This window comes from Triturus cristatus, chromosome 3_2 (assembly GCF_964204655.1).
Source record: "Triturus cristatus chromosome 3_2, aTriCri1.1, whole genome shotgun sequence".
In the NCBI taxonomy this organism is placed as follows: domain Eukaryota; kingdom Metazoa; phylum Chordata; class Amphibia; order Caudata; family Salamandridae; genus Triturus; species Triturus cristatus.
Genome location: NC_140584.1, coordinates 229,141,814 through 229,155,279, shown reverse-complemented (window position 1 = coordinate 229,155,279; position 13,466 = coordinate 229,141,814). Strand labels below are relative to the sequence as shown.

General features: G+C 40.8%; 1 protein-coding gene across 1 annotated transcript in view; it reads left to right on the top strand.

The window, feature by feature from the left end:
• The window catches only part of LRP1B (LDL receptor related protein 1B), a 3,634,433-nt gene that overhangs the window by 3,460,214 nt on the left and 160,753 nt on the right, over nt 1–13,466 (top strand). The window contains exon 84 of the mRNA XM_085647014.1: nt 4,111–4,275. Coding sequence (XP_085503140.1) covers nt 4,111–4,275 — 165 coding nt within the window. The remainder of the gene's footprint in view (nt 1–4,110; nt 4,276–13,466) is intronic.

The window sequence follows — 13,466 nt, the reverse complement described above, 5'->3', positions numbered from 1 at the left end:
CGTGCGCTTACCGTACGCGTACGGTGGCGTGCGCGAGCGCGATTCTGATTGGCCCTTAGATCTTAGTAAACATTCGAATCGGTCGAAACCAGGAGCGGCGGCCGCCATTTTCTCTCTCGCACTCTGACAGGGGGTTGAAAAACCAAGTGCAAAAACATGTAAAGGGGCTGTTTACACAGCTCCCAAGCACCTAGCCATGTCGAGGGAGTCCCCAACGATCCCCCAAGTGAAAAAAGGCAATTTTAATTTTTTCGAAAATGTCGCCGATTACGCTTACCGTACGCGTACGGTAAGAAATAATAATAAAAAAAAAAAAAATATCCACATTCTCCCCACCCCGTGTGCAAAAGGTGCCCGAAGGGCACCTTTTGTGCATGGATTATTTAAGCTAAACAAAACATATATTTTACCTGTCACAACGATGCTCATCATATGTCCTCCATGTGCGCACGGTGCGCGAAGCGCATCGTGCGTTCATGGGCCATCTAGCGTAACGTGGGCACGTGGTGCGCGAAGCGCACCGCGTGCTCACTGTGCGCGCACGGTGCATGTATAGTTGCCTTCTTTTCTAAGGAATTAGGGCACTTTCACTGTTATGTGGCTTTGACAAAGACACAGCAAGTTGAAACGCGTCAGCCATAATAAAAATCTTTGGAATATTACTTTGCAGTGCGGGCATTTACTTGCACCACAGTGTGAGTGTGTGTGATATATATGGGAACTTTAGGCACAGCCACAGTCCGAACTGCTGAATGAAATTACAACAAATTTAGCAGACAGGTAGATATTGGTCCAGGGAAGTGCCTTCTTGTGATTTGGTATAAATTCATTACTAGTTTTAGAGAAATTAACTGAAATCCAGATTTGTATATATAGGGAGGCAAAGGGTCTGGGAACCCTCCCGATCTTGTGCTGAGATCTGATTAGCTTCCAACACTTCAAACCAGGAAGTGTTGGCAGAGATCTTGGGACTCAGCTTGAGCTGAGTCACACAAAATTAAAAATAAAAGTGAAGAGTAGAGGACAGGGTAGGAAAACTCTGACCTCCTAGGTCTCTTGGTGTGGACCCAAAGGAACCCCGCAGGGTAAAAATCATTTTGGCCTGAGTCACGCTGGATCTGTGGCTCCCACCCAAAAATAACCACAAGAGCTGGCTCTCGTGCTTCTGCAATCTTGTGCCCCCGGGTGGGACAGGTCCTGGGAGATGAGAAGCTATAAAAAGGAGGGAGGCACATGGGGCCCCCCTCTTCCAGCTTATAAAAGCCCTGGGGACTGCCACCTCACTGAGGCACTTTATTTAATTTATGTGAGGGTTGCCTACATGACAACCCCATGCGCTGGAGACCACCACCTCCTCAAGGTTAAGTAGAGCAATGAACGGTGGCTGTACAGCCTACCTCCTGGAGCTATAGATTGCCCTGGGAACTCACCTCCCAGGGCCGGCTCCAGCATGTCCTGGGGTGCCCATGTGGCTTGACGGGAGCTTTACTGCTTCCGATTAGTCACAGCAAACCCTCCGCTTCCAGCAAGCGAGAGCTGACAAAATGCTCTTGCTTGCTGGAAGAAGAGCAGAATTGCTTTCAGACAGAGGGAGCTGATTGTTTAAGAACTCCATCTGTCTGAAAGCAATGCCGGCTCATGCAGGAGGAGGGGAGCTGGCAGGGACCGCGGGGATGGGCTTCCACGGCCAAAACCGGCCCATGGAGGGGAGCCGCATTGCCCCCCACCTTCATCTGAAAAAGATGAGGCCCTGGGCGGTGGTGTCCCCGGGGCCATAATTGTCCATGGGATGGGGGCCACACAGACCCCCTCCTCTATTACAAATGGGGTGAGTCTCATGGGGTGGGGTTCCTGGGGCCAGAATTTGTCTGGGGGCTGTATGTCTCCCATCCTTTTTATAAAAAAAGGCCAGGCCCCAGGGGATGGAGTTGCCAGGGCTGGAATTGGACTGAAAAAGGCTGGGTCCTGAGGTATGAGGTCCCTGGGGCCGCAATCAGCTAGGGAAGAGGGCCATGCGGCCCTCTCCCCTAAAATAAATTTAAAAACAATTAAAAGTCAGTCAGCCTGGGAGAAGTTACCACAGGCTCCACCCCCTTTATCAACCACTAAGGGGCCACCTGGCATACAACTGGTTCGGGAATGAAGTCCCTTTGGCTGCCAAGGGTCCTTGGGGTACAAAAGCCCCTCTTACTACCTCCAGTAAGTCCTACACAATGTGATTGCTTAGAGGCCATTAGAGTCCCTGTCCAATTCTCTACTCTCCTGCAAACGCACCTCCTAATGCACTACTGGTTGGGGTATGAAGTCCCCTTGGATGCTGAGGGTTCCTGGGGGCCAGAAACTCCTTATGCTACCTCCAGTAATCCCACTCAGTGATATTGCTGAACAGTCATTGGAGAACCCGGCCCCTTTGTCCACCAATCAACAAACGTACCTCCTGGTGCACTTCTGGTTGGGTGATGAAGTCCCTTTGGATGCTGAGGTACACTGGGGGCCAAGAACCCCTCCTTTTTCCTCCAGTAAGTCCCCTGCAGTGGGATTGCTGAGAGCTGGTCAGAGGCTCCTCCCCCTTTGTCCACCACTCTGCAAACACACCTCCTGGTGCACTACTGGTTGGGGTTCCCTTGGATGATGCTGTGGAACCTTGGGGGCCAAGAACCCCCCCTATTACCTCCAGTAATTCACACACACCAAGATTACTGATAGTTGATCAGAGGCCCGCCCCCTTTCTCCACCACTCTGCAAACGTGACTACTAGTGAAAAACCATAGAAATTTGTTTAAAAAGCCAAAGGTTACAAGGACATTATAGTTATGAAATATAATTTAAAAAAACCTTTCAAAATTCACTCAAAAAAAACTGAAGGTTACACAGGCTGTATAGTTAAGAAATAGAATTAAAAAACCTTAGAAAGTCACAAAAAAATACAAAGGTTACAGGGAGGTTATAGTTAGGCTCAAATTTCATTCGTACAAAACCATAGAAATTGAGCAGCTACAGTCACCTGAGTTATCACGTAGATGTTCTATGGTCTTAAAGTCATACCATCATCGAATTGTGCATTTAAAGTATATCCCAGTATCTCAATGTTGAGATTTAGCATAATTTCCCAAGAATATCTATGTTGCCCAACCGTTATATCATCGGTAAAGCAGGCAAGGGAGTTAGAAGAGACGTATGTCTCCTACTTTCAGACTTCATGGATATGCAGGTGCAATATGAGAAGGTAATTATTGTATCAAAATGGTTACTTTATGAGCTGAACCATCACAGCTCTTTAATAATCAGGAGGTCACGTTGATAATCAATCAGACGCTGTGCTCACCTGTGATCAAGGCTCATCATGAGCCGAAATGCGTCAGAAGGAAAGTATTGAAAGTGAGCTGTAATGTGTGCATTGAATAAAGTGCCCAATATTCCTGAAAGTTTGGAGTGCGCCGATTCTTCTGAATAAGAAGTGCTTTGTGGCTTATGTATGGGGGTTCCTTTTTAGAGAGAGACAATGTGTATGGAGGTGCAAATATATACATATATATATATATATATATATATATATATATATATATATATATATATATATATATATATAGATATATATAGATATATATATTTTTATTTAAGCTTGCAAAAACATCATGATGTTCTTTCCATAAAAAGCTGCACTTTAATTGGTGAGCAATACCCCTTTTTAAATTTCTACAACACATCGCGTTTGCATCACGTGACTTAATTTACCCCAAATTGTTTTATTTTTATAAATCTAATATTTACCAGTGGGTTTATCAATTGAAGCAGAAACTTTCAAAGTGTTTTTTTTTGTTGCAGAATTTGATGCATGTGAAAACGCTCAGTTTAACCATATGTCCTTCAAAAATTGCTCCAATGCTCAAAAATAGCTCGAGAGCAGCACTGTGTCTTTGGTTCTTGTTACCAGCAGCAGGTTAATTTAGCTGCCCGGTATTAAAGCGTGATGTTCCCCCTCCACAGTGCAGAGCACTGCTCTGGCTGAGAGTGAGAACAAGTCATCATTGATTAGGCCAATGCGAGTGATTGAAATCGAGTTCTTGGCTAGGCCAGAAAGCAACCTCTTTGTGTTTCATTTTGATGCAGACGATTCATGTAAACTGACCTGTGAAAATGGAGGCCGGTGCCTTACGAATGAGAAGGGTGAATTTAGATGCCACTGCTGGCCTAATTATTCCGGAGAAAGATGTGAAATCAACCACTGCAGCAGCTACTGTCGGAATGGAGGCACTTGCACAGCCTCGGCTCTAGGTAAGCTTTAAAAGATGGAAAAAGCCTATTTATCGTTTTTCTTCCAGACCTTGTTCGGATGTTTAACTTCCTGAGAGAAGATCAATTTTGCTTTTCGAAACCATCAGAGCTCAGAGTTGTTCTGCCTATAACAAAAACAACGGAACGTAAGGGAAACACTTCGGTCACAACAACAAATCGAACTAAAAAACAGATCTTTGTGCAAAATCCTATTTCACAGGGATTTCAATTATAAGTAATGCTGAGTAATTATCAAGTGTGATAAATTACATTCTTCCAATTTTCCACAGGTCAGTTTCGGTAGTTCAATCCTGACGATATTTATTGAGAGGAAAAATGTCCGGTTATTCCTGCAATGAGAGGAGTTCCAATTGCTATACCCCATTTAACAGTGTGAACTCAGAATGTTGTGTATTTATAGGACTCAGTGAATACCTCATGCTCTTCTGCCTCACTTATGATCTGGGCCTATGTCTTCTTCATACAGATGCTGAGTCTCAAAGCCATGTGCACACTTTAGTTGTATTTTTTCAAAGACATATGATGAGTGTAAATGTAAGTTTTATAGTCATGGATTTATACTCACGGAATGATTTCTGAGAAAGGAGAAAGTGGAGAGGCAACTAGTGGGAATCCCAGGAAAGAGACACTTGGAAATTAGGAAAATTAGTTTGAGAGCATAAAATCACAGCAGAGGATTCAAGGTTCAGTGATAGAGGAGAAAAACAGATTTTAAACCGGGATGACATCTTACTGTACGCTCTCAAGGACTGTCACCACCTCGAGAGGAACATTTTACAGGTCAGTAAAATAAAATAGCTCCATACTGGCAGGAGGCATCTGTGGCAGGCGTTGGAAATAATGTTAAAGGGTCAGATCATTGACATGGCTCGGAATCATTTCTTCCAACAAAATGATTTGCGCTGCAGTCATTAAAATAGGATTAGGATTGCCACAGGCGGGGCAAAATCAGGAAAGTGCTTCAGGCTTTCTAATTATATGTTCTCACTGAAACTAAAACACTTGTGGAAATAATATGAATCTGACAAAGAGGAGATCTTTTTCTGTAAGGTTTCCAACCAATATCTGCAAGAAAACAATCCTATAGAAAACAGTTATAAACATATCCGTATTAAGGGGTCAATTCCGATGTCGTTCAGAAAGCATTCCTACCGAATCGGTTCCGGAATGCTTTCCGGATGACTCGCATTTGGGGAGTACGACTGAGAGATTTGGATGCATCCGGATGCTTCAGGATACGATTTCGCCGAATTCCTATTGACTTCAATGGGATCCTGTGTTCCATACAAGAACACAGGCTCCCATTGAAGAAAGGGGTGGCTAGGGAAAACCTTGCACCCTCTGGCGGGCACCCCACGGTGCATGCCACATTGTGCATGGTTGGAAAGTGGTGTCCCTTGGGTATCCCCATGGGCCCCATTGGGAAGGCCCTGGGTGTAGGCGGGCCTGCTGTGGGCCCCCCAAAGACAGATTCCGGCAGCCGAATCGTTTTGGGGAAACTGAATCAGAACGGCTGTCCGAATCTATCAACGTACTTGCTCGCTCGGAAACCGAGTCCATAGTGCTGTAAGATTTGGCTCCGAAAGACGCAACCTGTCTGAATGCCTTTCAGACAGCCCTAACGGTTTACAGGCATTGGAAAAGGTCGTTGGGAAGTGTGTACGATTTGGGCAGAAACAAGGGAATCAAATTCGGAGCATTTCCGAACGACATCAGAATCGACCCTTAGGTGTTTATGAATATATAATAGCATGAGACTAGGCAAGATAGTTACTATTATATATTTATTTGTTTAACTTTGCTTTTTTTTATTCAGGTGAACTTATTTATAATAAATAAGTGCGAAACTGATTTACAGTAGCCACTAGAGTGGTAGTGAATAAGGTGTTCAGATAAGAAACAATCATTGTGTAACGAACAGACAGTAGATTTTTTTTTGTTTTTGTAAAGTATGTACAATGTATTAGGTATTGGAGGTATTCTAACCCTAATGTATCATATATGTTTTGAAGAAATGCCTAACACTGGGCGATTTAAAAAAACATGCTTTATAAATAATATGTTTCTCATTTAATTACAAATGTTCATAATCTATATTTTTTTGCTAAATCTGTTTGGTATAAATTGAGATACAAGTATATGGTTGTTGTTTTTTGCTCTACGCAAAATATTTTAACAGACATACACTGAAACGTGGACTTCTTGAGCTTGATCTTTGAGATAGTAGGCAATCAAGTTTAGGACCTTATAAGAGACTCCCAAAGGATCCAGATTCTTAACTAACATTGTAAAACGCCTGTGAGGGGTCCAGTAAGACCAGGGCTGCAAACCCGTCCTGGTCATTCTCATATCTTAAGATGTCCAAAATAGGAACAACCTCATTCTATACTGTGGAGAGGCCAAAAGCTGGACTGAAATGTATCCAGGGCAGTACTAATATCTAAAAAGTTGCATAAATGGAGATTAACATATTTCTCAAAACTTTTAAGGTGTATCGCAAGTAAGAAAAAGAGCCTAACATTACTCATAACGATGAAGTTTGCTATGTGTTTCTTTAGTCAGAAAAAACATTGCTTAATTAAAGGAGGAATAACTTGACTGTTGATAATGGAGCTATTCCAAGACATGCTAGTGCCCCAGGACATTTCCACAGCTAGGGGATGTCATTTGACAGTATTGTTTTTACTTCTGTTGGGCAGTGAAAATAGGATATGCTATTCATGTCAGGTGTATCATCGGTTTTGTATGACCAACTTGTGGATCTTAAACCACAACAATATGTAGAACTTTTAAAAGCAAAAAGCTGTCTCTGCAAAGAGACATACACCAGAATAAGGAGGGCATCTCTACTGGTGACCAAATTACATGATTAACAGAACTCTGTTGAAAAAGTAAAAATTTGTGTTAAGATAACTATTGATAGCTGGTCTAATTTCTGTCACTTTATCAGTTTATGCTCTTGAACACAACTTTCCTTAATAACCAGATTAGTCTAAAGCTTTGACCTGTTACAACCTTTGTTCACACTTTTAGAGGTACTTGAACACTGCTCCACTTCCATAGACTTTAATAAACACATAGAATAAACCCTTTATTTAAATCAACTTCAATGATATTAGAGAAATAAGACTGTTGACATTTGTTGCAATATCATTATTCTTTTTGCTACGTTTTTTTCTTGCTGTATCCAGCTAATAGTCTTTTTTGTGTAAAAATACATTTTCATGCACCATAAATTAGATGACTGTTCATTTGTTATTCTGTGACCTAGTTATTAATCATATGGTAAACTATACAATCATGGTTTAAATTACTTTACCTTGAACTAAATGAGCATGTTAAATATTTGCACGTATTAGAATCTCATTATGTAGTGAAATGTTCATTTGTTAAACAAATCCCAACAGCATACTGTGAATGTATTAATTGTTAGTTTATTTACAATTGAACCTTTTGAAAAATTCCTCTATGAGCACTCTATAACTAGAGTTTAATCACATTTAATTAAAATTCATAAATTTATGACAGTAGGATTGAAGTACAATATTTGAAACTGGAAAATGTCACATGTTAATTAGGAGACTCGTTTACAATATTATGATTAAAACATTAGATGTTAGGATACAAGTTACCAAGCAAAACAGATTTTAAAAAGATGTCGAAGAGCTGCGAAAAGGGCATTTCACGATTTCCATCATTGCCCTTGACAATGCCAGGGAGACAATATGAGGATGTTGACAGGCAGCTAATATAAATAGTTGTTATGTATACCATGCCCATTTGGGTTTGTACATTCCCTTGTGAAGAATATGTTGCAGAGAAATCTGAGATACAGAATTTGTTTTGCTTCTGTCGCACAACTAATAGAATGATTTATGGAGTATGTTGCGCAAGTTGCTTTTTTGTGGAAATTCAGTGCAAAGAAGAGAGTCTATTACTCAGTTTTTGTGCCACAACTAGAGATGGCTGTCACATGAGAGACATTTTGTACACTCTCTTAGGTTGCCATTGACCTGGCTGCACCCTCTAAATTGCATGAATGTATGCATGACATTTTTTCTCAGAGAGGTTTAGCTGAAGCAATGCACTATGTCCAGCTATTCCTCTGTTATATCTGTTTATAAATGTTGCACTGAATGCATGTAACTCAATATTATGCGCTAATGCAAATTCCTAAATAGGGGACATCATACTCCAATAGGATATCTTGGCTTTTTCACAAAGACGTATAACCTATTAGATGCTGAAGAAAATCTCACCAAATTTATGATTGAGGTAAACTGACAATGGGAAAAATTATCACATTTTTACCATAGCAAATGGCATGTGATCATTAAAGAAAATTTAGTTTAATATTTTGCAAATGCCTAATTCTTACACTGATACAAACCAAAAGCATACATTTCATTAAATGAAATTACCAAAAAGTATAAACCATCAACAAGCAACCTTAATCCAATATCAATCAATGAAACCTAAATGAAAATGATTTCAAAAGTAAACTTCAACTAATCCTAATCTTAGCCATACCCTTAAGTTAAAAGCATTGGGCTTGATTTACAAGCTACACTTTTGAGTAGGTTTGCAGTTTCAGTAGCTGTACTACTTTTAGGTATTCGCAAACTGCAATTTTGTAGTAACTTACGTTTTTACAGTTTAGGAAGGGCTATTGTTTTAAAAAATGGGGTGTCAACATTACCTTCAGGGTAAAGGACATTTCCCACAGCATTGACTGAGCTGCAAGTGAATCTGGCATAGCACCTTTAATTAGGCCTCAGCAGACACAATTTCCTACATGTACACCCAAGCCTGATATTAGCATTAAGGCCCAAAGCTTTGCTCAGACACCAAAAGCATACCATTGTATATAAACAAGACTACAGTTCACTCAAATAAAGTTCAACTCATGGGTCATGACTAGACCCTTCACTAAAAACCCTTTGTAAATGCTAGCTATGAATGCGTGTGTATGCATGTATATTGTACAGTAGCAGGACTCCATATTGTCTGTGAGTGTTTATGCATGCTGTTACCAGTGATCTCCAGTTTGTCATTTCCCCTGGTATATTAAGATGGAGGCTCTGAAACAGCCACCAGACAGTGGAAGGGTACTGCCTGCATTCCTGTGGAGGAGGAAGTAACTCAAGACATCAATGTGTAGAAGGATGGAAATAGAACTGCCATTAGAAATTCTATAAGCCATTTTCAGCAAGGAATTTCTGATTGGCTCTTAATGAGCAGTGCCATTTTGTTAATGGTGAGACAGCAGAGACTGATTCTAGTGACAAAGAAGTTTCAGGGGAAAGTCTGGTTCATCTGTTTTGCTTGGAATGGTCCATGCTAGAAGTCTGACGATGCTGCCTCACTCTTATTGTGCTCATGTTATGGGTACTTGGAGCAAGCATCAGCATCATCACTGCCAATGGCTGATGCGGGGGCGGGACATCAGTGGGCAAAAAGCACCTGTCTAGAGAAGAAAAATCAACTTTGAAAAAACAAAAGGCCAAACCAGTTTCTAAACACAGATATTGAGTCCACATTCCCTGTATGAAAATGCTGTACACAACTTACCCACCCTGTTCCTTTTTGGTTCTAAATATTTTATTACCATTTTAAATCAACAAATAAGCAATCGTTTTCCAGAATCCTTGGGAGGCATAAAAAGAGGTGTACCATATTGCATAAGTATTGGGGGAAGTACATTAGAGCTTCAGCATGAAAGACAGCAGACATACTTAAGTTAAACAATACAGATCTACCTATATCAAGACTGCATATAGTACATAATCAGTAATACCCTAAGTTAGAAAAAACAGGGAAAAGTATAATCATCAATTATCAGTCTTTTGTTAGATAAATCCCCCTAAAATAGAAAGAAAGGGGTTAGTATATCTTATGTATTAAGATTATAAATTACGTCTGCTGTATGAGAAATACACAAGGTATGAATATTTTAAACCGGGGAGGAAATGGGCAATGTAGAGGTAAGAAGGGTGAGGGAAAAGTGCGATAACCATTCCAGGCATGGGATATTATCTAAGTGCCCTGACTTGGTTATGATGGGTGTAACTGCTAGCTTTTCTCCAGACCAATTACATTTTTAGAGAGTACCAGACACCAGAGGACATTTGGGGGAGTCTCAGTTGGTTGGATTATGACTCATGTGCATCTCTCAGGAAATAGACCCAAGCCCACCATGTATGGAAAGAAAGATGGTTGAAGGATTTCCATTCAGCCAAGATGACCTTCCCAGCGATTGACATAAGGAGACCCAGCAACGCCATGTCTATGCTTCTAAGGTTACACTTACTCCTAAAAGCCCAAGTGCCTAAAATCAGTGTGGGAAAATCTAACAATATTGGGGTATTAAAAATAGCTGATATGTGAGTCTGGATTTTAACCCAATACGGATTAAGGAGGGGGCACTGGATGAACATGTGTTGATGAGAGTCAATCCCCTCATTACAATTCCAATAATTGTCATTCTCTCATAAGTTTATTTTATGTAATCTAGCTGCGGACCAATGTAGTAAGTCCATAGAGAAGAATTTTGATTGGAGGAGAGAGGGCGTTATTTTATTGCTTAAGTAGAGTTTACTAATGTTCTGCCAGTGTTCTTCTGAGATGCGTAAAAACACATCTAAGTCAAATTGGTGGGTCTACTTTGTTTTGAGGAATCACTGTTGAGGTCGTGGAGGATTTGAGAACGTTTTGTGAATTTTGGAGGCAATGTGGCCTACACACAGCCAAGAATGTCAAACGTGCAGGAAGAGTCGGGTATTCGGCCCGTCTAAGCGTAGACAATTTTACTTTAAGTTTCAGAAAGCTGTAAATATGTATGTAAAAGAGATTGTGTAAATGTGCTAACCTTAAGAAAGGCCTAAACTGCTGTTGTCATCAAATAAGTCTCTAATATCTAACCTTGGATGCCCGTGTAATGGGAATGTAACTTGCTATATCAGTTCTTGTTTTAGGATTGTTCTATAATGAAGCTAGCATAGAGGTGTGTAAGGGAACCAGCATGTATTTATCCAGGAGATTTAGAGTATTTATAGTATCTGAGAGTATCATCTCAGAGTGTGGGACTTTAAACTATGACACTGTGGTAAGGGCGGATAGAGTAAAAGATGCGCAGAGGGCACTTTCTATCTCACCCTATTGGGAGAATTCAGGGAGATGGGGCGAACCATAATGCGCCCTGTGATGCTGACAAAATGGCTGATTGATACAGGCTCCAATATGGGAGATTGCAACCCCCAAATCACAGTTCTTTCTACGAACTGTGTATGAGATCCTAGCTATTTTATTATTCCATACAAATGTAGAGGGTATTTTGTCATTATCCTGAACGACTGCGGTGAATAGTTTCCAAGGAAGCATAGCGGACACAAAATTCACAATGGACTTTATCATCATTTTGAGTGTTTGAAGCCTTCCCCACCAATTAATGAATTTAGGTGACCAAGAAGAAAGTATGTCCTTAACTTTGGAAATGGTCTAGGATTCATTGTACTTTGGCATCTCAGATAAGTCTTTACAGAACCAAATCCCTAGATATTTGAGTCATTTGGGTTGCCACTTAAGACCAGATTCACCCAAATGTGAGGAGAAGCATGAAGGGTTTAACAGGAAGACTTAAGTCTTACCTTTTTTAATGTATAACTGAATACCTGAGAAAACGTCTGAATAATTCTAGTGATGCTAAGAATCACATTCTCAATATCTTCACTAAAAAATTTGAATCTCATCCACCTAAGCTACAGTTTTATACATTTTGAAGCCAAATTGGAGACCTTTTATGGCTGTAGATTAATTGAGTAGTGTAAGTAAAGGATCAATAGTTAGTAAAAATAACAAATGGGAGAGAGGGCAACCCTGTCTTATGCCTTGGTGGATGAATTACCAAGGTTATGAGATTCAAGCATTGCATGCAGGAAAGGACAGGAAACTTTGTTGAAAGTCTTTTCCACGTCAAGAGCAATCGTGGCTGTTGTCGTCAAAGAGAGACGGGGGGTTTAAATTATATGACAAAATGTGCATATGTTATCTCTAGCAATTATTCACTTAACGATTCCTGTTTGAGAGTTATAAATTAGTGTAAGGATGGAGGGTTCCAGTCGTTTGGTGAGAATCTTTGAAAAGATTTTGGCTCTTCCATATTTCATAATGATATTGGTTGGAAGTTTTTCAGATCAAAGTGGTCCTTATCCTCTGTGGGAATGACAACAATTGTGGAATTGGAGGCCATTCCCGAAACCCCGTCGCTAAATGTAAAGTGATCCAAGGCAATTTTGATGTGATTGATGATCACATGTGTCAAAGTTTTATGGAAACTAATGGTGAACTCATTGGGTCCTGGAGCCTTTCCAGAACCAACTGATTTTGTTGCATTGATAATCTCTTCTGATGTAATTGGTTTATTTAGGCGTTCTCTAACTGTTTCCAAAATGGAGGCCAGAGGGCGGGATCTAAAAAAATCGAGACACCCAACTTTATCCAGTTTGTTTTGAGGCATATATAGATTCTTATAGAAAACCCTAAACACCTCTATTATATCTTTGGTTTTAATGTTTTGTGATCCATCAGGAGCTTGGAGCATGTGATTTGGTTGCTTATGCACATTGTGCCATTTTGAACTTTTTCTGAGCCCTAAGAGAAGATCCACTGCATTCCAAGATAGCCAGTCTTCTCAAGGCAGGCAGACATGACCTGGTTTCTGCAGGACTGACTGGAAGAAGTTCATAGGGAAGAGGAGAGAGCTGTGTTCTGCAGTGGTCTGTCTGCCCATAGAGGAAAACCCAGTGGATGAACCAGTGTGATGAGAAGTTCAGAGGGTTCAGAAGAAATGTGGAAGGCCTTTGGGCAGAGCAATGAATTGCCTAGGATCCACCATCCCCCTGTCTGACAAGTGACTCAAGACCAACAGTGGAGGGGTTGTGTCTGTCTTGCCAGGATAACCTGCAGAGTAAAGGTTTCCCAGTTCAGACACTACCATGAAAAAGATGTAGACATCCTATGCTGACTTTACCTTCTTTGTGATTATGCAAGCACTGCAGACCAAAGGAGGAAGTTCTTTCCACCATGACTGCTGGAGAAGACTGGGTGCTGGAGGTGTCTGTTATGAAAGCGCTGCTACACCTTGCCTGAGCAAGCCCTGGTGAGCACAAGAG